The 25961-nt window shown below is 40.6% G+C and overlaps 1 protein-coding gene across 3 annotated transcripts in view; it reads right to left on the bottom strand.

Moving 5' to 3' along the window:
• The window catches only part of ALS2 (alsin Rho guanine nucleotide exchange factor ALS2), a 76087-nt gene that overhangs the window by 47365 nt on the left and 2761 nt on the right, over positions 1 to 25961 (bottom strand). For 2 of the 3 annotated variants that reach the window (XM_067548893.1, XM_067548894.1), the window contains exons 2-11: positions 22287 to 22430; positions 19285 to 19439; positions 16591 to 17507; positions 12362 to 12722; positions 11647 to 11815; positions 11090 to 11186; positions 5870 to 5947; positions 4456 to 4635; positions 3292 to 3463; positions 2733 to 2913 (exon numbers count right to left, since the gene is read on the bottom strand). In XM_067548893.1, the coding sequence (XP_067404994.1) occupies positions 2733 to 2913; positions 3292 to 3463; positions 4456 to 4635; positions 5870 to 5947; positions 11090 to 11186; positions 11647 to 11815; positions 12362 to 12722; positions 16591 to 17507; positions 19285 to 19439; positions 22287 to 22306 (2330 nt within the window). In that variant the 5' untranslated portion in view covers positions 22307 to 22430. The remainder of the gene's footprint in view (positions 1 to 2732; positions 2914 to 3291; positions 3464 to 4455; positions 4636 to 5869; positions 5948 to 11089; positions 11187 to 11646; positions 11816 to 12361; positions 12723 to 16590; positions 17508 to 19284; positions 19440 to 22286; positions 22431 to 25961) is intronic. The other variant, XM_067548895.1, reaches the window with a different exon arrangement.

The raw sequence follows: 25961 nt of genomic DNA, 5'->3' as shown, positions 1-25961 counted from the left end.
GCCTTTGACCTTGTCTTCTCCAACATGAATACACAGCAACATGTGTACATCTATAAAAAATAAAATCCAAACGAACTTCTCCACCTGGGAGAGAAGAGTACAGAACATATGACAGATACCAGCCACGTTGCTTAATGCACTACTAGAAGGCACTCAGCTACTACTGTGATGAGTGAAGTATAAAGAACCTATAAAGAGTAGAAAAGGATGGAGAAATATGCAGAGGAGGATGAAGGAAAGCACTAAGGAGCTGAAGAGAGAGACCACAGTGAGAAAATAGCAGCAGACAGGAGATGAAAAGCAAGAGGAGACTAAGAAAAGATATGCAGAGATCTCAGATGAGGAGAAAAAATAGGAAGAGAAAACCAAGACCCCCCACTCCCCCCCCACCAGAAGCAGCACCCCTTGTCAGTCATTAATGTGGGAAGCAACTAACTAATCAAACCTAACTAATAGTATGAACCAACTCTGGAAACCAAGTCACAGGAAAAATTGTATCTGGAACAGACAGGAACAGAGATGGTGGTGAGATGTCTGTTGCTGACTTATGGGATGTATTTATGCATGATTGGGTTTTTTTGTTGTTTTTTTTTAAATACAGATTTTTGCTCAGGAAAACACATCTGCTCGTACTGCCAGTTCAGCTCATTAAGAAAAACCAAATATCATTTACTGTTGCATGCAAATATGAAATTGTCATCTCAGACATCAAGAGAGGGAAGGATAAAAGTCATTATTCCAATTACTTTTGTTTTAAAATGTATTATTGTTTGTATGACTCACTTATGAAAGGGGATGGACTGACCACTCTGCAGACTGAAGTTTAGCCACAAACAGGCAACTGTAACACAGTGTTCCTTTAGAGCAGTGGTTCTCAACCAGGGGTACACAGAGGTCTTCCGGGGGTAAATCAACTCATTTAGATATTTGCAGAGTTTTACAACAGGCTACATAAAAAGCACTAGCAAAGTCAGTACAAACTAAAATTTCATATAGACAATGACTTTATACCACTCTATTAACTATGCTGAAATATAAGTATAATATTTATATTCCAATTGATTTATTTTTTTAACTATATGCTAAAAATGAGCAATTTTTCAGTAGTGGGCTGTGACGCTTTTGTATTTTTAGGTCTGATTTTGTAAGCAATTAGTTTTTAAGTGAGGTGAAACGGGTACACAAGACAAATCAGACTCCTGAAAGGGGTACAGTTGTCTGGAAAGGTTGAGAACCACTGCCTTAGAGTTCTCCAGTGTGCGCCAATACTCACCTGTAACAGGACAGAACAGGCTGAAAACAGGACACATTTTTTGCGCAAGATTTTTCAATGATCTTGGCAGAGAGGCAGGAATGTCAACTGTGGTGGGTTGTAACAGACACCTATCCACTTGGAAACGGATCAATAATAAATTAAATTCAACCATTTACTGGTGTTGTAAGTCTATGGTCTATTTCTGATCTAGAGTCACAATTGCCTACATAAAATTACAATCATTGGGCAGTTAAAACTTTTGGCTGAAGCTGACCTTACTGGGTGTCACCTTTAAAATGCACAAATTAAGGGTGCAATATCAGACTTCAAGGCCAAAAAATCCCAGCAATTCTATGTGGGCAGCCATCTGCACAAATGCAGAAATCATGGGATTTCAAATGGGGATCTCTCTGAGAATGTACTCCTGTACAGTCAGTTGCCAGATGGGAATCTTTAATAATTAAATATAATTTTTAAATCAAGGAAGATGAAGTAAGGAGTTCAACTAATGGAACATGCAAGAAAAATACAGAAGACTGCATATTTGATGTTATTGTTGTATGACTGATACCATGGTGAGTGCATTGAAAAAAGAGAGGGGGTTAGGGACTAATAAGTAAAAATAATTATTCTAGAAACTAGAATGGCTGCAACTTTGGGTATAAGATTTTAGGTAGTTATTCAGTGTGTACACATAGTTAAGTATTGCTCTTGTACCAGGCAACTTAAAAAATAATTGTGTAATAGCCTCTGACACTGAATTTCCTCCAAAAGAGATCATTCAGATTATCTGGCAAGACCCATTATAGTACAAGTATATGCACTATATGGATACGAGAGATAAATTGTTCTGTAATAAACTTCCTTGCAATGTTACTTCCTACAGATGTATGTGCAGCAGACAATCAAGTGTGAATAAGTGAACCACTATATTTTTAACTATCAAAAATGTAGTCCACCATATAGGCAAAGGGCTTGAAATCTGTAGTTTAACACAAGAAGGGCTCTTTTTAAAAAAAATGATATTGCGAATTATTTGAGTTGGGGTATGTCTATACTTAAAACGCTACAGAGGCACAACTGCAGTTGTGCTGTTTAGTGCTTCATGTAGACATTAGCTATAGCAATGGGAGGGGTTCTCCCATTGCTATAGCTAATCTACCTCCCTCAGAGACAGCAGCTAGGTCAATGGAAGAATGCACTGCCTACACACCAGAGTTTAGGTCAGCATAGCTGCATCTCTGAGTGGTGTGGATTTTTTACATTCTTGAAATACGTAAGCTATGCCAATGTAAGTTTGCAGTAGAGACCGGCCCTTATATTGCAAGACATCAATTTGCATAACATTAGCATGCTGCTTGGCAACTGAGGTTTCCTCATGCCAGTCTCCCTATGATCTATTCTCCTCTGATTAAAGCTGTTCTGCTCGACAGCATGCTTGGCAGACACTCAATATGAAACAGAATTTGATACTTGCTCTGTATAACTATCAAGGAATAGACTAGAATGCTTCAGGATGGCCAAGCTGTTTGTCTCCTTTATCCCGTGAAGAAAACTACTCAGAGAGGCTCCATGTTGACCAATCAGATAACACAGCTTGCTGAACCTGCTTGCCATATCCTGCAACAGCTGGACTATAGTTGCAGTGCCCAAGTTCTCTGTAACAAAACAAGAAAGCAATATAACATACATTTGCAAGAGAACAGTAACACAGGTATATTAATCATGGGAATTAATCTAGGCACTTTATCTGCTATTTGAGTTTTTATTTCAAAGAATGCCATCACCTAGTGAATATTTTCAGATCAATTAGAGTCCACGATCCATGCAATTCCTTAAGTTGGAACACCTATTTATTATAAGTAATATCTGCATTTCACTAGCAGCAAGAGACATTGAACTGCAGCTATGTTTCAGTACCAAAGTTGGGGAAGTATGTGCACGCACGCACTCTGAGTAAGTTTTTATTTATGTAGAACATAAATATATTTCATGGGAAGTAAAGATACAATAATTGATACAAGGAATTATCTTACCTAAACCTAGAAGGGGTCTGAGGACCTGAGATTTGATCTCACTCAGTTTGCAATAGAACCTTCTCTCTGTAGAAGCCAACTCGTGCAAGCTTGCAATATATCCCATAATGTTTCTGTCCACCAAAGCCAAACAGTTGCTCCCACCTGCTGTCACACTGCTTATGTACCCTAACTGAAGGAAAAAATAGAAACTGCTTTAACAGATTACTTTCCATTTTGTTTTAGGATACTAAGATGATAAGCACAGTATAAAAATCTAGACTGACAGATTAGGATCTTTACTGGTACTAAATAACTTGATGTCCCAAAGTGTATCTATTATTAAGAAAGTGATCCATTATTTGACAGTGGATATCAGCTATGTATTCCCCTTCTTCCCCGCCCATCTATGCTGGCAACCAACCCATTTTCAATGCTGTCTGATTGCAGAATGATGGGGAGGAGGAAGTGAGGAATCCATATTTAACATTCATTGTCAACCACTGGTAATTTTGATAGTGTCAATAGGGCCTAGAAGGCAATAAGTGATGACCCTTAACCCATGCAGCTGTCACTCATACAAGAGATATTGACCATGAATTCAGCTACTTTCAAAAACTGCAAAAATGTTTCTTCCACTTCGCTTTCCCTCAATTGCTTCATGCATACACAACACATTCCATCCCCAGAAAAACAAACCTCTCAACTAAACAGGCTATTTCTTCTTAGGATAGGAAGGAAGAAAAAGATTGGGAAAAAAAAAAAAAAGAGTTTGGGAGGCACGCTTTTCTATTTTTCTCTTTTCAGAGCTATATCAATTGGCTCCCTTTTTGACATGGAAGATACGAGTTAACTGATTGAGTAGGAGTAGTATTAATCTTGATTATGGTGTTTACCTCAAGTTGTATCATCAAGGGTGCAATATTACCCCTACTCTATTAGTTAACTCTTGATTCTAGCAAACAAGATTCCTCACTACAACGTCAGCATGACCTCGGATGACTTACTGTGGAATTCTACCAATACTAACTCAGATTCAGCTACATATAGTGACAATGTTTCAGATCTCTACTTTTAATTCCCATTTAGTTAAATTTAGAAGGGCTTCTTAAGAAAAAACACTGAACCATCTCAAAGAAGCATCAGTACTACCTACACTGAACAGAAGGAACTAGGAGTACTCACCTTACTACAGGCTACCAAGAGAGTTGGATTCTTAGTACAGCTATTTCCAGGTGAATCATTTTCCCTGGTCTCCTCTTGACCACTGTAATATAATCCAGGCTGGAAATCTTCTCCATCCACTAAGAAGAGGGAATAATCTGGTCCTGCTGCTGTGCTCCAAACTCCACCATCATCACACACCTGTAGTTTGGGAGAAAAAAAATTAGTATCCACCATCTTATCAGAGAAGGGAGCCTCAATCTCACACATGATTTGTTTCTACACAAAAGTAAGAGGTCTGACTACCAATAACAATCCTGCAAGACCTGACATTCTTTAGACAGGCATCGGTCTCCTTAACAAGTAAAATTCCTGTGTCCTATTGAATATCTGGTGTGTCTCAATTGTTGTACCCTATGGCTGACGCTTTGTAAAATTCATTTTCTTTGTAATTTAAGAACAAACATATAGATAAATATGAAGATGGAATTTATATAGAGAGAGCAGTATCTGAACCAAGAGCATAAAAGACAGCCTTTAAGTTCCTGGCTATTAGTCTGTAGGAGAGCTGCAGAACTTGGCAATGTTTCATTCAGTCAGGAAAATATCAAAAGGCACAGACAAGTCATTTGGTTGAACATAAACTCATCATTTGCATACACATATCTGATCAAAGATTTTTTTCTAAAACCAATCAAAACAAAACTTATTCTAGTGTAAGACATGACTAACATCTCCAGAAATACATAGACAAATGACAAAAATGGTAATTAATCAATAGGATAAAATGAACGAACATCTTTAAAATTATGGTCTGAGGATTAGTGGAACTTTGAGGGATAAAGATAAATAATTGGGGACAGACAAGTTATGCTATCAACTACAGATCTGAAAAATCTCTCTGAAGGAATAGTATCAACTCAGATTTGGCCAAAGATGTACATTTTTTTTTTTTTTTTTAAAGACATGTTACAAAAATCTAAAACTAAATGTGTTGGAAACTTTTGTTTCCAAACAAATAAGAGTTTAAAATCAGAACATTGGAGCATTCAGAATGTGAAAAGAAACAATTATTAACAGAAATGAAACAGAGAAATGTAAAATAACTTTCCCCATTTGTAAGTCCCATGTTACAAATCTTTTCAGTAGTGATTTTAATCTATATCAACTTCCTCAAGTAAAAGTGATTTTTTTTTTAAACTTTAACAGTGCCCCTCTAAACAACACTGCTGCCATTTATCATAGTGTCATCTGGGGATCAGAGTGAAAAATGGACACCAAAAGGTTTTGCTACTTTAGAGCACTGCCAAAAGCTTTTTGTGGGGGATTTTAATAAGAGTGAAAGTCAGATAACAGTTTTTCAAAGTTCCTTAAGACTCTGGGAGGAGACTGCATTGTAAAATAGATGTGGAATCCAGAAATACAAAGAGAATACCTTTGCAAGACGAGGGACAGTAGTTGGAGAATTTAAGTGACCAAGTTGGCCAAAGGTATTACTACCCCACGAATATACCTGTGTAAAAACATAGAAATAAATGGTTACTAACCTTCCGTAACGGTTGTTCTTCAAGATGTGTTGCTTGTGTCCATTCCATGTTAGGAGTGTGTACACCATATGCCTGGTCCCAGATATTTTCCCCTCAGTGGTATCCGTAGGGCCGGCTGTAGAACCCTTTGCAGTGACACGTGTATGCACTGGTATAAGGGCACTGCCGGCCCCCCCCACTCTGAGTTCCTTCTTGCCAGAACTCAGAGCGGAAGAGGAGAGTGGGTCATGGCACTTTCTGAACCTGAGTGGAGCAAGCCTGCTCCTCAAGGCTTAGCCATGCAGCATCCAGGCCATCTGATGTAAGGAGGCAATGTTCAGAAGTAACAGCTGACAAAGATCCTGTGAAATCAAGTCCAGATAGTCTGGGAGTATCCAAGGGGCTGCCACCATCAGGTTTAGCAACATGCCAAACCAGTGTTGATGGGCCATGCTGGAGCAATCATTATGACTCACGCTTTGTCCCTCTTGATCTTTGAGGACTTTGTGGATGAGCGGGATCAGTGGAAAGCATACATTAGGCCTCCCAACTACTGCAAGAGGAATGCATGAGGAAGCAAGCTGTTGTCAGGTCCTTGCAGGGAACAGAAATGGTGACATTTCCTGTTGTGTCTGGTTGCGAATAGGTCCACCTGGGGAATTCCCTGCACCTAGAGGTAGTTTATCTTCCAGAGGTGGGGACCATTTGTGGTGAGAAGAGAAGGACCTGTGAGATGATCTGACAATGTGTCCTTGACCCCCAGTAGGTATGAAGCTTTGAGGTGGATTGCCTGTTCCATGCAGAAATCCCATAGACAGAGTGTCTCTTGGCAGAGGATCTTGCTCCTCCTTGCTTGTTGACATAATATATTGATACCATATTGTCTGTCAACACCCATACTACCTTTCCCAACATCTGGGGAAGGAACACTTTGCAGGCCAGATGGATTGCCCTGAGCTCTCTGACATGTCTTTGTAATGTCAGCTCCTCTGCGGACCAGAGGCCTTGGGTCCTGAGGGAGCCAAGGTGGGCTCCCCAACCTAGGACTGAGGCATTCAATACCAAGGAGAGAGTCAGGCAGGGAGCTGTAAAGGGAACCCCTCTTGCTATGTGGGCAGGGTTTGTCCACAATACCAATAAGGCAAGTACTCGAGGCGGGATCGTAAGCATCATGTCCAGGCTATGTCTTGCAAGGGAGTAAATCGACACTAGCCCCATTTGAAGGGGTCTGAGGCACAGTCTTGCTTATTGTACCACATAGGTACATGTTATCATGTGATGCAGAAGTCTGAGGCAAACTCTCACTGTGGTGAGCTGTGACCTGTGTGATCAGCTCTAACATGGTAGAAATGCTCTGGCCCAGGTAGAGTCAAGGACTGCCCCAATTAACTATCTTTTGCACCAGTACTAATATAGATTTCTGTTAGTTTATCAACAGGCCTAGTTCTTGCAGGTAGCCCATAGTACCATGATCTATGCCGGACCTGAGCTTCCAACCAATCCTTGATGAGCCAGTCATCAAGGTAAATTTGTATTCCCTGATGTCTGACGTAGGCGGCGACTACTGCCATAAATTTTGTGACCACTCTTGGTGCTATTGATAGGCCAAATGGGAGGGCTGTGAATTGGTAGTGGTGGTCTCCCACCACAAACTCTAAGAACCATGGCCATGTAAAATGGAAATATGGAAGTATGCATTCTTTAGGTTGAGGGGGGCATACCAATCTCCAGAATCTAGGGAGGGGATGATGGAGGCCAGGGAGACTATATGGAAACTCAGCTTCTTGAGATATTTGTTGAGGCGACATAGGTCCAATATGGGCTGTAGGGTTCCTTTGGCCTTTGGGATTAGAAAGTAATGGGAGTAGAATGCTTTCCCTCTCATTTGTGGGGGAACGTCTCTCTATAGCCCCTACCTGTAGGAGAGCTTGTACCTCCTGAATGAGAAGTTGCTCATGAGAAGGGTCCCTGAAGAGGGATGGAGTGAGAAGGAGGCACTGAAATAAATAAACTGAAGGGTGTATGTACCCCACTGCAATGTGCTTAGCACCCACTGGTCTGATGTTATAGCTGCCATGCAGGGAGACAGGGTGAAAGGTGGTTTGAGTAGGGGAGATTTGGATCCTGAGTTAAGTCTGCTAGACCGCTCCCAGGCGCACCCTTAAAAGGCCTGCCTGCCGCCAGATGGTTAGTGGCTTGAGCCTGACTAGGAAGCGCCAGCAGGGGGTTGACCTGGATAGCAATAATATCCCATTCTTCTTCTTGCAGGGCTCACTCCTGGCCTGGTCTGCAAACCACTATGGTTGCTGGGGCCTGAAATGCTTTCTAGAAGCTGATGAAGAGTACAGGCCTAAGGAGCGAAGTGTGGCCCTGGAATCCTTTAGACTGTGCAGTCTGGCGTCCATTTGATCAGAGAACAGCACCACACCATCGAAGGGGAGGTCCTGGATGGATTGTTGTACTTCTGCAGATAGGCCAAATGACTGTAGCCATGAGGCCCTCTCTGCATAGAGATAGCTGACGCCATTGTTCTGACTGCTGAGTCAGCCGCATCAGAGGCTGCTTGGAGGGAAGCTCAGGCCACTGATTTGCTCCCTCCAAAATAGCCACAAACTCTTGCTTAGACTCCTGGGGCAAAGAGTCAGCGAATTTGGCCATACAATGCCCTATATTATAGTCATATCACACCAGCAGGGGCTGCTGGTTTGTTATGCAGCACTGGAGGCTAGCAGTCGAATAAATTTTTCTGTTCAAAAGGTCAAGTTTCTTCACATCTTTGTTCTTGGGGGTTAAGGTTGACTGCCCCTGCCTGTCTCTGTCATTGGTGCTGATGCTACCAAAGACCCCAGGAATGGATGGGAGTACAGATATTCAAATCCCTTAGCAGGCACTTAATATTTTTTCTTGACCCTTTTAAATGTAGGGGGCAGAGAAGAGGGGATTTGCCATAAGACCTTGACAAGTTTAACAACTCCCTCATGGACGGGAAGGGCCACTCTAGAAGGGACTGCTGCTGCCAAAATGTGAAAGAGCACATCAGCAGGCTCCTTTAGCTCTTTCACCACCAAGCCCAATTCGCAGCTACCCTTGAGTAGCACCTGGTGCACCCTAAAGTCATCCTGCAGGACCTTGGCAGAAGGACCTGCTATTGCCTTCTCAGGCAATGATGACGACGACGCAGTTACGGGTGGAATGGGAGACTGTTCTGCAATCAGGGTGGACTCTTCAAGTGGTAAGGCTGAAGCCCCTGCAGCTTTGTCTGGTTCCTCATCTAAGTCTGGGAGTGGGTGCAACACTATTGCTGAGTGTCTCTCAGATGTTCCTGAGATTGACTGCTGCACCTGTGACCCTGGGATAGAAGGGAATCCCCAAAGGTTCCAAAATTGCTATGGTTCAGGCACGATGGTGAGACCAGAGGGAACACCTGCAGTCATGGCTGGGTTCACTTGATTGCTAAATGACCTCCTCCCCTTTTGAATCCAAGGGGTCCTCTTCTGGGGACCATGGCAATGCAGACCTCATTTCCACCTCTTTAATGTGTTGGTAGGTGCGGTGTCTCGGTAACAGGGAGTGGTACTGGGACTGTCGATTGGTGCCAAGCATCTGGGGATCGCAATGGTACTCCGGCAACTGACTGACACTGTGGCTCCAGGGATCGGTGCCAGGACCCTGGCGACCTGCATCAAGCATCCAGGAATCAGCAGCAATGCTCTGGGGATCAGTAATGGAGTCCTGGCAACCGCTGCCAGGGCGTCGGTGACCAACAAGAGGTCGGAGAGCAGCATCTGGCGTGGATGGCACCACGAGATGCCAGGTACCCCTACTGCTGCCAGGAGTTGGAGGCAGGTCCGAGGGAGGACCTGGAGCTCTGATGGGAGAGGCCATAGCCAACCCAAGTTCCATGGAAGATGAAAGACCCAGCACAGGTCTTGGCTCATCCCCTCCACTCCCTGTTTGTTCTTCTTAGGGGGTGGGGAGCACCCTCTTCCAGTGTGGAGCTTCTAGTGCTGCTTCTTCAGCACTGGGGATGGTGACTGGGTGCCGAGATGAACTCGATGTCAGCAGGGCACTTTAAATTGATGCCAATGTGCTGGGCGCGGAGTCCAAGTGGCCAGGCTTGGAGTCTGGTTTGAGAGTAGACTCCATCAGGAGAGCTTTTAACCTGAAGTTCTGGTCCTTTTTTGTGAAGGGTCTGAAACTTCTGCAAATCCTGCACTTATCTCGAACATGGGTTTCAACCAGGCACTTTAAAGCAGCTCTGATGAGAATTGTTTATGAGCATGGGCTCCTAACATAAAGCACATGGTTTGAAGTCCGGGAACCAGGGCATGCCTTGTCTCTGGGACTATGTCCCTGAGAGACTAACTACTATCTCTAAATTAATTTATATAACAAAATTACACTAAATCTACAGATAAAACCACTGGTAGAATGCTTGCCAAGGCACCGACGTTCCAGCAGAGTCACTGGTGGAAAGAAGAAACTGAGAGGGTATGGGGGCCGGCAGCATCACTGCAGAGGGCGCTAGAGCTGGCCCTCCAGATACCATTGACAGAAAAATCTCCAGCACCAGTGCATGTGACGCGCACACACCTGACATGGAATGGACATGAGCAAGCACTCAAAGAAGAAAAATAGTTAGCATGCACAGAATACACAGTAATAAATTCACAGTGATAGACTGTGCGCGCACACACACACACACACACACACACACACACACACACACACACACAGGGTTATACATATGTATAGTATCGTTATGGATAATTTTTTTTTTTAAATCTAGATTTCAGGGGACAGCTGAAGAGAAAATTGGGGAGATGCAAGTTCCCCAAAGGAAGTGATTCCTTATCTCCACTCCCTTTCTACATACATTTCCTCACCTGGAAGAGGGACACACACACACTATCACATTCTTGTAAACATAGCAGCAAGTACACATGCTCATACAAAATGCACAGTTAATGCAAAAAACAATCAAGAATGCACCATGCACACCACTCAAGACTCTCATTCCACAGAAAAATGAGGAGCCTGGAAGCACATAAAATAAAGATCAACCCAGAAAACAGTGAACGAGACAACTATGCTGTGGATACATGATAAAATTATCATTATCCTCATACCTGTGATTTGGCAGTGAGTGCCAAGGAATGGTGGCCACCAGCAGACAGTTGTATCACTTCTTTACTGTCTAGACTTTTTACACACAATGGTTGAAGCCTGTAAATGCCCCCACCCAAACAAAAAAAAACAAAACACACAACCCAGAATCAGAAATACTCAGAATGAAACAAGAAGCAGAGAACACCGAATATGAAACATTTTTTATATTTTTGAAGCAGAACAAACATGCGCTACAGCACCAAATATCACAAAGCTTTTTGGTGATACTAGCTTAGTCATCAGGAGAAGGGTACTGAGCCGCCCCTTTGACACTCTAGGTATAATCTCACCATTGACTTCGCCACCGAGACCAGGATTTTGCCCTTCAAGTCCACTAATTATCCTGCATAAATCATATTAGCAGTATCAGTTAAGGCCAAGATTTTAAAAATCAGGAGCCTATCTTTGGGGTCCTAAGACTATATTCAGGCAGTTGACAGACTTTCAAGAGTTCTGAGCACCCAAACACTCCCATTGTCTCCTGGGGTAAGAGTAGCTTTTGCCACAGACACCTTACCTTGGCAGGACATCACCATGTCCTAACTGTCCTTCTTTCCCTTTCCCCCAGCTCCACACCTCAGTTCTTAAAGATGGGAGAAGTGCATCAGCCTCTCCACTATAGGTTGGGGTCAGAGCCACTGTCCTCATTTTTGCCCGTCCTACTTTTCTTAGGAGCCTTGGAGAAACTGCAAGCAGACCAGGAGAAACCAGTATATATTATATATATTTTTTTTAAAGCCCCACTAAGAAACAAACAGAGATAGAAAACTTTAGTTCACCCCTATTTTAAATAAAACACAGCATTTACACAGAGCTAGTGTATTATATAATATGGGTGCCATATACTCAGAACCAACCCAGAGCAGTAGTGACCAAGGGTCAGACCAAATGATAGCTGTAGCCTACGTGAACCTATGAGTTGGTGGTATCAGTACCTTTTGTAATGAACAAACACCCATATCATCAAAAGCAGCACCGTCATGGGTTTTGGACAATCCTTATTTTAATGTTAAAGAATAGTCCTTTTGTCTTGTTCCTCCCACTAGTCTTCTCCTCTCTCTCTCTCTCCACCTTCAAAAAGGTCTGAAGGACTGTTCCTTCTACACATCTCAGCAGGGGGTTTGCATCTGTGTTCATATTGTAGGTAATGTCAAATAAGGCACACATCCAGTGAATTATCACAGTACACTAACTCTGCCTGGCCTCTTGGTTCCTCCAAATCACTATCTTACCTTGGGACAACAAGCCAGGTAGGGAAAGCCTTCGACTGACTCCTTCAGATTCCTCTTCTCGAATATCCACTAGGCTCGAACTCTTCTTTCCTTGCATTGATTCCAATTTGACTTGCTCTTCCCGACTATCCTTCAGCCCCTCAGGAGCTAGGGAAGGACTACCAGACTGAGATCCTAGTTCACCTGGAGTTGTGCCATAGAAGTTCATTACTTTCTTCAGAGACAATGCCCCAGCTTCATATGTAGCTGCAACTCTCACACCAACTGCTGATGCGCAAGAGACCACCAAGCTGTTCAGGGCAGATGTGCTGACACCTGGAGGGCTAGGGAGACAAGCAGTGAGTTCTTCTTCTTGAGAAGGCTAGAAACAGAAAGAAAAATCAATGAAACCTGTCAAAATAGACAACCCAGAGCAATAGGGTGACCTTAAATAAATCTAGTACTCTTATACCCTCAGTTGCATTTAATAGATAGATACTTTCAAGATATTTTTTAGTAGTTTGTTTCTTAAGTCTACACTTCATAATAATCCTTTATAGTTGGAAGCTGGAAACCAATACCTGTTTCTGTATGAAACAGTTTCTCTGTTGTACTTGCATATTAGTTTGGCAGTGGAGGGTTATTAATGAGTGCTGGGACAGTGGGATTTTTTTAAAAGAGAAAAAAGCATGTTTTGCAAAAATACATACAAAACTTGGTCTTTGCAAACAAATATAAAACCAAAATTTAATCCCTCTTTTTATAACTTTGACTATGTCCCTTTAAGTTCAATCTTTGCTGTTGATTACAGTATATCAGCAAGCATATGATCCTTATGAGAAAATAGCTGGGTAAGTTTACCAAAGGAAAACAAATGATTAACTGTGTTCAAATTGACAAGCAGACAACTAATTAATAATTAATAAAGCTTTATATAGACACAGCAGTATCATAAGCAGAAATGTATCATATTGGCTTCTTCGGGTAGATCTCAGAAATTATGGCTCCGGAATAGATCAGTGGACAGTTATCTAAAGTTAACTGTTATAATCAGTCAAGTAGAACCAGTCTGTTCGCTCCATAAAAAGCAGTACACTAAAGCCCTATCAAAAACACAGTCTTCAGGCTATTGACATATCAAATATAACAGGAGTAAACCCCATTTCGCCTCTTCATATAGGTCCCTTAATACACATCTTCCTTTAGCCTCCCTGTAAAAAGAGATCTTTTTGACATCTTCCTTGTGAAGAAGGAAGATTAAGGGACATTGCAATCATTCTTATTTATGAAATTTAAGTATATGCCAGATATGGCAATTTCCTGAGATATTGTGGACAAACCCTACTGCATTAACTAAGTATTTTAGGAGTGCACTGTATTAAAATGCAAATGATGATGTATTATTGTGGGATTGTATGCAATGTCGGGGGCGTGTGGGGGAGATAGACACGATTAATGTAAACCCTGAGAAGTGTTACGAGCTTCAAAGGACTCTTTTAAACAATGTACCAGAGAAGAATGAACTTTTAGTTGAGTAGGTTTCTAGGAAATACCTGGGAGAGGGGGAATGCAAATTCTCACCTCTAGGCCCAAACTTTTAATGCTACACCTTGTGGAGAACCCCACTCTCTGATTACCTGTTCCCAGCTTCCCAAGATCAAAGGCCCAAACTGTTTAAAGGAGTGACTCTCAGATTCATGGGGTACTTGTTTTGAGCAAAAAGTGTTATGAATCTGTAAACACAGAGAAACTCCTTGGTGGGGTTTGAGGAACTGACCATCTGCAGAGCCCTGGTTGGAGTGGGGTGATCTCTAGTAGGCTTATTAGCGTGCAAGTAGGTTATTTTATTGTTTTTAATATTTCTCTCTGAAATGTTTTCACCTTCAGGATAAAGGTGCTTGTTTAGAAAGGGCTGTGTGGCAAATTCTAACAATTATGCTTCTGATAGCCTCTGAGGAGAAAGCTAAGCAGGCCTGCCCAAGAGAGGGGACAGCTGAGGAGCTGGGAGTCTAAAGTGAATGCCTGTGGTGGACCATAGACAAGAATACAGGTGAAGTTGCCCTACACTACCAGGCTATACTACTAGGCTACAAACATTGCCAAGCAACTCAGAAAGACACAGTCCATTTGTATAGGAAAGCTACATCAAGAAGGAAAACCTCTAACTGCCACTATAAGTGAAATATTACACAGTCATCTTCATTTTTCCCTTTCAAACTGCATTCATGTATTGGGTAGTAAGATTCAGTGAGTCTTCTCAAGGCTTTGAAATAGTACTATACTGTATTTCTGGGAATTTCTGTATTTCTGCATGGGAAAGTGTTTTCAGCACATTCTGGGAGAGGGGAGACAGAAAAACAGACTACTGATTTTCTACTACTGAGAGGAGTCCACAACTGTTTTAAACAAAAACAAAAAACAAAAAGTCCTGTAGCACCTTAAAGACTAACAAATTTTTGCAGGCATAAGCTTTTGTGGGCTGTAAACCCCGCAGAAGTTTGTTAGTCTTTAAGGTGCTACAGGACTCTCGTTGTTTTTGCTGTATACAGACTAACATGGCTACCCCACCAGAACATTTCATGTTGAAAAAAAAAGTTGATTTTCCTTTACCACCTCCTCTTCCACTCTCCCATACTGTTGGTTTTTGAGAGTTAAGGAACTGGTCTCTCTAGAAGAAATCCCACATACTTACAAAAGATAAGCTCAAGAAACTGACTCAGACGTAATATCTGCCGGTACCGTAGTAATTTTCCAAGTTTGCTGTGAAGCCACCATGCTGCTTGTACAGAAAAATGCTATTAGCAGTACAAAGGATTTTCCTAGCAGAAACAAACTTCCCTAGCATCAATTATCCAGTGGGACAGAACTTGGGTAGGGATGGGAAGACTACACTGCTGGACAGATAGATTATTTTGTAGACCACACCCAATTTATCTATTACATTACTTAAATATTCTTAAATCAACCAAGTAATTGATTATTTCATAGTCTGAGAGATGACATATAGGCAAAAAAAAATTGAAATTGACTGTTTCTTTATACTTCATTCTACCTCTCCCCTTCCCCTATCCCTCCAAAATAGCAACAAATTTTACAGCAGACTTTTGAAGTCAAATCAAGAGTTTCCCTTCCAATGGCTACTAAAAGGTCTTCTGCTGACTAATGCTATCTTTTGACAGTCATAACATAAGTTTGACGTGTGGAAGATGCGTGGTGAATTAATTATATTGTTGCCAAGATCCCCCAAAGTGGGACAAATAAGGAAAAAATGCAGATCCTTCTATTTCAGTTTCATACCACTCTTAGGTGTTTGGCTAAAGGACAACCCAGAATAAAAAGTTAACTACCCAGGTAAAATATTTAGCTTGACTCAAGAAGAATAAGACAATAGTGAAGGATGGTGAGTAGAGCCCTGCACAGATACAAAAATGTGGATCCACATGCGCTAGAATCAGTTGACATCCAGTCCGCCATCTGAATTCTTGTCTTACAGGTCATCCACAACTGCAGCTTGGTGTCCCCCAGTGAGCTGTTTGTAGACCAGCCTCACCACAGCCACTACCCATCAGCCATTTGGGGGCCAGCCCCTCCAGGCAGCTGCTGAACAGCTGATTGACAGCTGACAGGGAGAGCTCTGCCCCAACAGCTGACTGGCCACCAGTAGGGGAAGTCCCCGCTCCCAGATCTCAAAGGCAGGAAGCAGTATCAAAGACTATGAGCAGGAGACTGCTGCTTCTCTGCCTTTGAGATCCACATCTGATCTGCCACCTGCAAAAAATGGTCCGTAGATATAAAGCGGATATCTGCGGATTTGCTGGCCTCCAGCGATGCGGGTCTCTCTGTTCACAGGAAGGGAAGTGTTATACCAGCTGGCCAAATCCCAGCATACTGATGTAGGTGAACATGATACCAATATATCCTAAGGAACTAGAGAAGGGAATGGGAAATAGGTTTTAATCCGGTTCTCATCACTGCATAGACCACAGCACATGACTAGAGAACTGTCCGCCAAGGCTGCTCAAATAAAATCCCAGGACTGAACAAGCATAGTGACAATTCTACTCAAAATCCCTTCTGTATTTGGGTTTGATTGCTAAGACTGTGAAAGAAACACTATCATAACTCCAGAATTGTAGCTAGATCTTCAAAATTATGTTAATACCAAGAATCCTTTAGTTTTCATGAGCACATTAGAAGATGTCATGCATACAGTACAGATATTAAAAGTATAAACAAGGGATAGTTGGTACCTGTTCAGGTTCTGTACTGATGCTTTTCTCCTGGCTGTCACTTAATGGGTGATCTGACAGATTCTTCAAGTTCTCTTTTACTGCTTTTTTGTCAGGAAATAGAACATTTCCAGGACTGGAAATACCACTATCTTCCTGTCCATCATTGTTGGAAAGGACACTTGTCACATCTGATTCTGAAGCAGCTGGCTCATCTTCTACCAATGTTTTCTGACAATCCTCACTTTGACTACCTGTTGCACTTTTCCCCTCAAGAGTATCCAATGAGGAGCAGGAGACATGGTTTTCCGACTGGGAGTCAACCAGTGCCACACCTAATGGGCAGCAGTGACTATCGGATATGATTACATGGTCTTCTTTATCTGTCATGGTAATCAGAAGCTGGCTGCAATGGTTGCATCTCTCTGGGACAGGTTTCATGTCCTGTGTAGGGAGACATTGTACAAGAGCCAGGCTGTGGTTGGCTCCACAGGCAACTTGGAGCACAACACGTCCTGCCAGGTGTTCTACCTTTTGTGGCTTGGTCACTGGGAAAGTAGTGGTCATGAGACCTAGCTGACAGCCACTTCCCCATGCCCATATCTCTCTGCTTAGTGACAATGCCAGGGTGTGCTCCTCTCCACATACCAATTGCAAAATCCTGACTGACAGCAAAGGATTGGTTTCAGAGTCAGAAATACTAATACGATTTGGTTCTCGCAGATACGGCTGGTTAGCCACTGCACACTGGCCAGCAGAATTGTTTCCCCACATGTACACCACACCACTCTCAGTCACTGCTCCATTATGGAAGCTTCCAGCTGCCACAGTAACAACATGTTGTCCAGTCAATGCATTTTCTAAGATAGGGCTAGTAGTGCAAGTTTCCTCTAGCCCAACCCTCCAGGGAAGTTTTCCAAAGCTGTAGACCTCGCCACCTGAAAGACAGCATCATTCTAATGAAGTTAACCATATAAACAACTGAGGAACTAATTTAATTGGATTTTCATTTTTAGTTTTTTCTGAACTCAGTGTTAATTGCAGTTGTTGAAACTAGACCTCTTAGATCCTTTCACTAAATCAATGACTATTAGGGATTCTCTGCTATTGCTGGCAAGAGGCCCTACATTGGATACTGATTTTTCACCTTCCCTCTTGTTGGTACAGTCCAATAAACCACGAGCATGGATGCACCACATAGCAGGGATATGACCTATTACTGCATGCTCCCTATAAAACAAATTCCAGGATGCCCAACTTAAAATTTTATCTCTTCAGGGCAACCTGATAAATTACTGTGGGCTCAAAAGAGAGCTTTGCAATCAATACCTTCATGAATGAGTGCAATTCATTCTGCCAGTGCTAATCATTCTGCTATACTAATGTCAAGAAAATCTGCATAAAATTTTCATTAAATGCATAAAACATATTCCATTTCTTAATATTTACACTCTTCATCGTCAGTAAAAGTTAATTTTGTATCATTAATACTATAGTATTAAATTTGAAATATAACAAAGTAAATTCTAAATTGAGTCTTCAACAGAGACCATGGGCCTACCATGTATTCTACAAATACAACAGCATTGGAGGAGCAGGTTAAAGCATGGTTCCCTTCTTGCTATACAGATGTTCAGTGTCCCTGAAGTATGTCAAAGTGCTGGACTTTGATACTGTAGCAAGAGTGCATAAACTAGTAGAAACCTTGCCTTATTATTTATTCCTTAATTACGGAAATATACTTATTGTTGTTTTGACCTTTTTAATGTAGTCGCTCTATAATTTCATCAACATTATCGGATTGTGGTAACAGTGCCAATTCACTTGAAATGAATCAGCAAGTAGCAAAAGAGGTGGAATCCTATTATAAGGATTGATCTGGTTAACATTTTTGATAGATCTCTACCAGTGATCACTAGAGTGATATCTATAAAAAATGCACTTCAAGTCACATGTGCATAGAAGCAAAGTTCTTCTAGTTCAGAAATGTTATCTTAGCCAATGCAGTAATCTGTCTGACCTTTCATGTTACAACTGGCTCTAATTGGCACTCCCTTAAACTATAACATTCTTTACCTGGAGCTCAGTGACATTCAAAGGTGTGAAATTCTTTTCTTCCTTTGAAAACCATCAGAGAAATATCAAAGAAATTACTTCCAGTCTTTAAAGCTGTATGCCCACTGATCAATATAATCAATGGCAAAACATAACACCCAAAGAAATTGTCTTTTGGAAAAAAAATTTGGGATTCAAAGAGTCAAGTGATCAAACCAAATTTTACTGCTGCATCTACTTGCTAGCATTTTTTAGAATTTTAAAAAACACATACAAAAACCAAAGTTTTCCCATATCAAGAGGATTTTCTGTAATGTTGTATTTTTTATATCCATGACCATGTTGTAAGATAAATTTAGAGGGAACAGAGTATGAAATAATGCCACATTATCTCGCCATTTTATAAGTAAAGACTCCTCATCCTTCAGCCACTTTTTGTTAAAGAGAGAAAAATTAGACCAATGCAGTTTAAAAATGACTGAGGAAGATAGAGTAGAAAAATTGACTCTTTCTTTACTATATAGTAAAGATAGTTTTGGCAGTAATCCAAATCAAATATTTCTTCAAGTTTGAAACTAGTGTAAAATTCAAAATAATCTAATATTAACTGGAATTTTAAATTGTTCATGGTCTCAGACCTGAAACAATACTCTGTAATACCTTCTGTTAGAAGCAAGCCATGGTTTACTCCAAGGGCTGCCTGCAGTACTGTCTTTCCACCCCAGCCTGGAAGTCTCTCAGGTGTTACAGAGCAGGAACCAGCCTGCCAGATATGGACCAGGCCCCTCTCTTTGGTTCCGTCTGCCTCTGCTGAGCTATAAAGAAAAAGAAGAATAAAAGAATCAGCTTGTAGTTTTCTGCATGCCAGGACCATGCAGATTACTTTTCATTTATATATAGGAAAGAGGAAGGATGGTTCAGTGATTAGGGTGCTGGCTTGGACTTGGAAACACAGGTTCAATTCTCTACTCTGCAACAGACCTCCTGTGTGGCCTGGAGCAAATAATTTACTTTGTGCCTCAGTTCCTGACTGTAAAATAGCACTTACCTACCTCTCTTGGATGCTGTGAGATTAAATGCATTGAAGATTGTGAGATGCTCAGTTACTATGGTAATGGGAGCCTACGATAGAGCATGAAGTGACAGGCCTTCCAAAACTCAAAAGAACCTACAAATAATTAGCCTACTGTGAAGAGGTGATGTACACACTTTTGAGTGTGATACATCCACTACTGTCAAAAGGAGGCTGCAGCAAATATTCATACATACCCTACAGATATGTATTTATTTTAGAGTAGTCTCATCAAACCATCTCTAGCTAAGAAGGAAGTCTATTTTTAAGCAACTCTGGAACATCCAAGATCAGGTGAGACTAAGTTGTTCAGCTGGAATGTTGTCTTATTTCACTCCCCCCCCCCCCAATCCAGTTTTTCATGTCAGAAAGCTGAGGAGGAGGTCAAGAGCTCTTGTAAAGTTAGAAGTATGTCATTTGGGCCAACTAGTAGAACCAATACTAAAATTTAGAGTCAGTTTTGATTTTAAACAAATACTTTTATTTAAAATAGTTAACTTTCAGTAAATTCTAACTAGATTTTTATCCAATTAGGAAAAGTAGTAATTAAAGTGACATTTTGGGTAATATACATTTTGCTAAGAGGCAGACTAATGGAATTGAGTTACCACTATGCCATGCCACCAATTTGTCACCATGCCATGTTATATTCAGCCAAAGGTGTTAATGAATGAATACTGACCATCTAAAAGCTATTCAGAGCCCTATATGATATGAATGTGGTGGGTTTAGTTCCCATTGTGTAAATGCCCACTTGACAAAAACCATCACTACAACTGACACTAAACAACCCCTTTGTTAGTAGTCACAGTAAAGAGGCTAAGGAGTGAAAGGATATGAAGACCAAACTATCCTCTCACTTAGATTTTGCCCTTCTTAGGCAGGGCTAAAGCACATTGGGAGGGCAGCACAGTGAAAGTTTGCAGTCACTGTTGAGCATGTTTCTCCAAATAACTAGGGAATTTCAGTGTCCAGGCCTGTCAATCCAGTACTGTTCATAAGAACTGAAAATCATTCACACAAACATTTTTTTTTAAATTAGTAAGTTCTACTGTACACAAGAGGTGTTAATGATTTCTGGTGAATTCAGAAAATCTATTCAAAGGCTGAAAATATGAAGTTTCAGTAGCTAACTTTTTTTTTTTTTTTTTTTTTTTAAAAAAAGTCTCAGTTGCAATAAATTATGAAGTGTTCCAGTCATCCCAAAATCCTGAAGTATAATTAAGCTACAGTAGAACCTCAAAGATACGAACACCTCGGAAATAGAGGTTGTTCATAACTCTGAAATGTTAGTAACTCTGAACAAAACATTATGGTACAGTACCCTGCAGTCAATGTCTTCCAGATGAGGCTGGGAAAGATCTCTGCAAAGGTGGCACCTGGCAGCACTCCCTGGTTTGCAAGCAGCTCCCTGCCCTATTTCTGTATCTTGCCTTTGGGCTGAACTGGGGGGCCTGCCCCGCACCCTTGGCACTAAAGCCCCAATCCTCAGCTGCCTCTCCCCAGGGCTCGTCCTGCTCAGTGCACTACTTGCCACGCTCCAGAGGCAGCATGTTGCAAGGGGTTGGTGCCAGCCGGCTGCCAGCGCCCTTCACTCCCCTGTCCCTTACAGAGGTGCTGGCAGGATCCAGGAGTGCAACTCAGGCAATACTTGGGCCGCAACGGTGCACAGACTGTGACCCTTTAAAACTTCTCCAGAGCGTGGATGACTCCTACTCCAGCTCGAGGCCAGGCTTTGGCTGCAACCTTCAATTCCTTACAGCATGAGCTGCAGGGCTGCAGCAGCTTTCTTTCCTGAGCTGGTGGAGAGGGGCAGGCGAAAACAGCTTCCCCCTCCAAGTGGGGTGGGAGGGAGTGAAACAGCTCACTTAGCTTACAGGAACAGCGCAGACCCCGGTCTGTTTCTGCTCTGCACAGTATTTGCTTTTTTTTTCCCCTCCCTTCCACAGCTGCCTGATTACTTACAGTACTTCTGGTTTCACGGGGTGTTCGGTTGATGGGTCAGTTCATAAGTGGTGTTCGTATCTTTGAGGTTCTACTGTGCTACATTTTTTCCCTTGGCCTAAAATACTGTAAAAACTATAGTGACAAATAACATTTGGACTAAAGCTGTGCAAGTAACTGATTTCTTGGTTCACTGGCCAAACTAGAAAAAAGTAGAAAAAAATTATTTTCAAGACAACACAAACTGAAAATTTTTCAGCAAGCAAAAAAAAATTGTTTCAGGTTGAATGAAACATTTCATTAAACGCAAAATGAAACATTTAATTTGAGGATTTTTTTTGGTGTTTTTTTAAAATCTAAAAATCAAAAGAAAAAATCATTTAAAATAAAAATCTTTTTTTTTAAAAAAAAAGAGTGAAAACAAACCAAACCATTTTTTCAACCAAAATAATTTGCTGAATTAAAACAAATTCTTCAAATGTTTCAGTTGACTCATGTATGCCTTTTTCGGCCCAAAAAAAGAAAAAAGAAAGAAATGTGGAAACATTTTTGCCCAGCTTTAATTTACACCTCAGAAATTACTTTTAAATTAGCTGAAATGGTTTTATAGTGTCCGCATACTCTCAACTGGTTTTCATCTTCTTACCTTCTCTCTTGTTGGTCCATCAGTCAGTGGACGCACTCCATCACCAAATCATTCCCCTTTGCAGAATGAATGAGACAGCTCTGTCAATTGTTAGGTGAAACCATAAAATGAACAGGCTATTGAACTGCACATCACACGTAAGCACTGTAAAAGACAGGAGATAAAACTTTGAGGACACATTACCCTAGATGTCCACTAAGTGAACAGCCACACAGCAGAAGAATGCTTAAAAATATTTAGACTATTTCATACTGAGCTGGCAAACAAAAGCTAAGCAGTCAGACATATCCTGCCCACTCATTCTGCAAGGGGACCATAGAAATAGGCTTGGTTCAGTCTAAGACAGAAAAGAATCAGCCTACATGCCAGCTGTTTGAGTTTTCCCAACCAGCAACATTCTTATCACAAACTGCTAAAAAGTAGTATTTAGGATTCAGCATCTGTGGAAAGCATTGTGTTGCCTTTGCAACAACACTCCTTTTTCTTAGACAAAAAGGTACTTTATATCAACATCTCTATAATTCTCAAAAGATAGGTCATTCAAAAATTTAGCAGCAAGACAGCAACTGTTTCACTGATGTCTGGTAGCTTAACAATAGACTTCTACACTCAAACCTAATACAGCAATAAAGCACTTACTGCAATCAGCTCACACAATTAGGAGTGCTGAATCCATAAACTTAACCCTGAATCATAAAATACATGCTACTACTGAAGGTTATTAGGTCTCATTCTATAGTAGGAATTTTATAATGCAGGAATGAAATTATAGATTCAAGACACTTTACTGGTGCAAGCTTATAAAGGAGTGTGCACCTAGAATACTAGAATTTAACATATTAAATTAATGAGAAATACTGTAAATTGAGTTAACTAGATAAAACCAGGGTTTTGGGGAACCAGAATACAAAATCCAGTACTTCCACTGAATTACCCCAAATAGTTACATATTTGGGGGGAAGAAGGGACAGGGAGGGTGAAGTGTCAGCCACATACCATTGGGAGGTGATAATGATTGTGGCATAAAAATGCTCAATTGTCCAAATAAAGCATATTGCAGTGTTGCTGTAGCCAGGCTGGTCCAAGGTTATGGGAGAGACAAATAGGTGAAGTAGAATCTTTTACTGGACCAACTTCTGTTGGTGGAAGGCACAAGTATTCAAGTTTAACAGAGCTCTTCTTCAGGACTGTGGAAGAACAAGCATGTCAACCTGAAGAAGAACTCTGTGAAGCTTGAACACTTGTCCCTTCCTTCCACCAACAGAAAATGGTGCAATAAAAGGTATTACCTCACCTACCTTGTCTCTCTCAAATATGGTACAGTGATGCATATTCTTTGTCGACTCCAAAGTCATTCTAATCAAAATTAAGTCCAAGTGATTAATTTTTCAGAGATGATAATATTTTATCAAGGGTATCTAATTTATTTTGTGGCCCACTCTCTAATACTTAAGCCACATTTCCCACCACACAGTTACAAACTGTCTCCGTTACAGTTACAGTTACTGCCTGTTGCAAAATACCATTTTTAAATAGTCTTCGATAAAAATCTCAGGCATGATATGAAACACTTGAGAATAAGCAACAAACCCACAGCTTAAATTTTTTAAATGAGTCTCAAAATATTTTTGGAACATCTAACCATGAGAAATATTCTTATCCAGAATAATAATACATCACAGTGAGGAAACACTAAAGAAAGAACACAAATTATTTGAATTAGAAAGTGCAAAGATTCATACACACTAAAATTCTCCAGTGCCCCCAACAGTGTGAATCCAGGCTTCAGAGATACAGATATCTGATCGACATGTGACTCCAATGAAGCAAGACTTACACAGATGTTAAGCACTCAATGATTAGATTGTAGTCATGAGCAGAAACTAAGATTATTCAAGATCATGCAAGTACATGTTTTGTAGCATCGGAGGCTACAACATTTTAGCCAAAAATACTGTTTTTATTACAGTGCTCTAGAGATCTTCAGACATTAGCTTCTATTGAATGGAGATTTACTATCTTAATTCTTATTAAAGGTTCTCAAATCACAAAGAACAAAGCTAAAAACAACTGAGCAGCAAACTAAGTTTTTAGATATCTGGCAATCTACTAAAGATCTCTACTTTTCTAGAACTCATCTGAAGAAAGTAACTAAATCAACTGTATTTAGCTTAAGTATGAAAAAATTGCAAAATGGAGTAAGAGATATGGGATGTTTTTATTTTTATATACAAACTCCTTATACTGAAATTAAAGTTGCTAGATGTAATGATTAAAAAGTATTATTTAAATTACACATCAAGTGTTTTACCTCAGTTATCTTTACACAATACCTTATCATTTATTAGAGATAAAGTAGATGAGATATCTTTTTCTTATACCAACTTTTGTTGGTGAAAGAGCCAAGCTCCTGAAGAAGACCTCTGTGTAAGCTCAAAAACTTGTCTCTCTCACCAACAGAAGTTGATCCAATAAAAGATTTTTCCTCACTCAGCTTGTCTCGCTAATATTCTGGAATCAACACTGCTACAGTAACACTGCAAACAATAAAAACGAGAATTCTGTGGCACTTTAAAGACTAACAAATTTAATTTCAGCAGGCATAAGCTTTCATGAGCCTCAGTGAGGCTTACTTCCTCAGATGCAGTAGGTAGAAATGATACAGCAAATGGGTAACATATATGCCTGCTGAAATTAAATTTGTTAGTCTTTAAAGTGCCACAGAACTTTTGTTGTTTTTGCTGCATACAGACTAACACGGCTACCCCCCTGGAACTCTACTGCAAAAAATGTCATTTCTAAGGTACTTAAAACCTTCAAATTCTATATAAGCTTTAATTAATGCTCACATCACTCCTATGAACTAGTTAAATATCATTTACATTTTACAGATAGGTAGTCGAGAGACAAAATTTAAAATAACCTGCCCAAGCCCCATAGTCAGGGATTCCCAATTTCTAACCATACTCTCTGACCACTAGTCATGCTACCTTAAAAAAAAAAAAAAAAAAAACACACACACACACACACACACACACACACACACAAACAAAAAACTACTTCTTTTACTGAACTTCATATGTTCTTAAATTCAGCTTTACATTGTATTATTGCAATATTTTACAAAATTATGAAAATTTTTAAAAGGAGTTACGTATCTCTGTGAGTTTAATCCTCATGAAAGTGAACCAGGTGCAAGCCATGTATCACCTGGGAATCTTACACTGTCTGTGCCAGTACCTATGCAGCTCTGCCCACACATATCAGTCCTGACATGCAACATCCCTGCTATTCCAAATCTGGCCTCTCTTAAACAGAAACTGCAAAAAATGCTGAATAGAGCCAAATTATGGGATAGTTTTGTTATGTGGACAGATATTGACTATCAAGAAACTGAACTCATGCTTTCCATTTGTATCCTAACCTTGGATTTTAAGCCAAATGCTCCAAGAAGTGAAACATCGGTGCACTATCCTACAACCCAATAAGAATAATTCCAAATGCAAGAAAAAAAGTCTAGAGTACAGTATTATACAATATACTGTATGCTGGTTACTACAGAACTGTGTTCCTAATTGACTGTTCAGTAATAAAAATCAAGCATGTTGAATGCCACAGTACAATTCCTTATACTTAAAGCTCAACCAAAACAAAACAAGATAGGACCCAATTCTT

Source organism: Emydura macquarii, unplaced genomic scaffold (assembly GCF_026122565.2).
Source record: "Emydura macquarii macquarii isolate MOO-44397 ecotype Brisbane River unplaced genomic scaffold, CSIRO-AGI_Emac_v2 contig_1253, whole genome shotgun sequence".
In the NCBI taxonomy this organism is placed as follows: Eukaryota; Metazoa; Chordata; order Testudines; family Chelidae; genus Emydura; species Emydura macquarii.
Note: the sequence above shows the minus strand (reverse complement) of the source record. Positions and strands in the feature narration are given on the sequence as shown.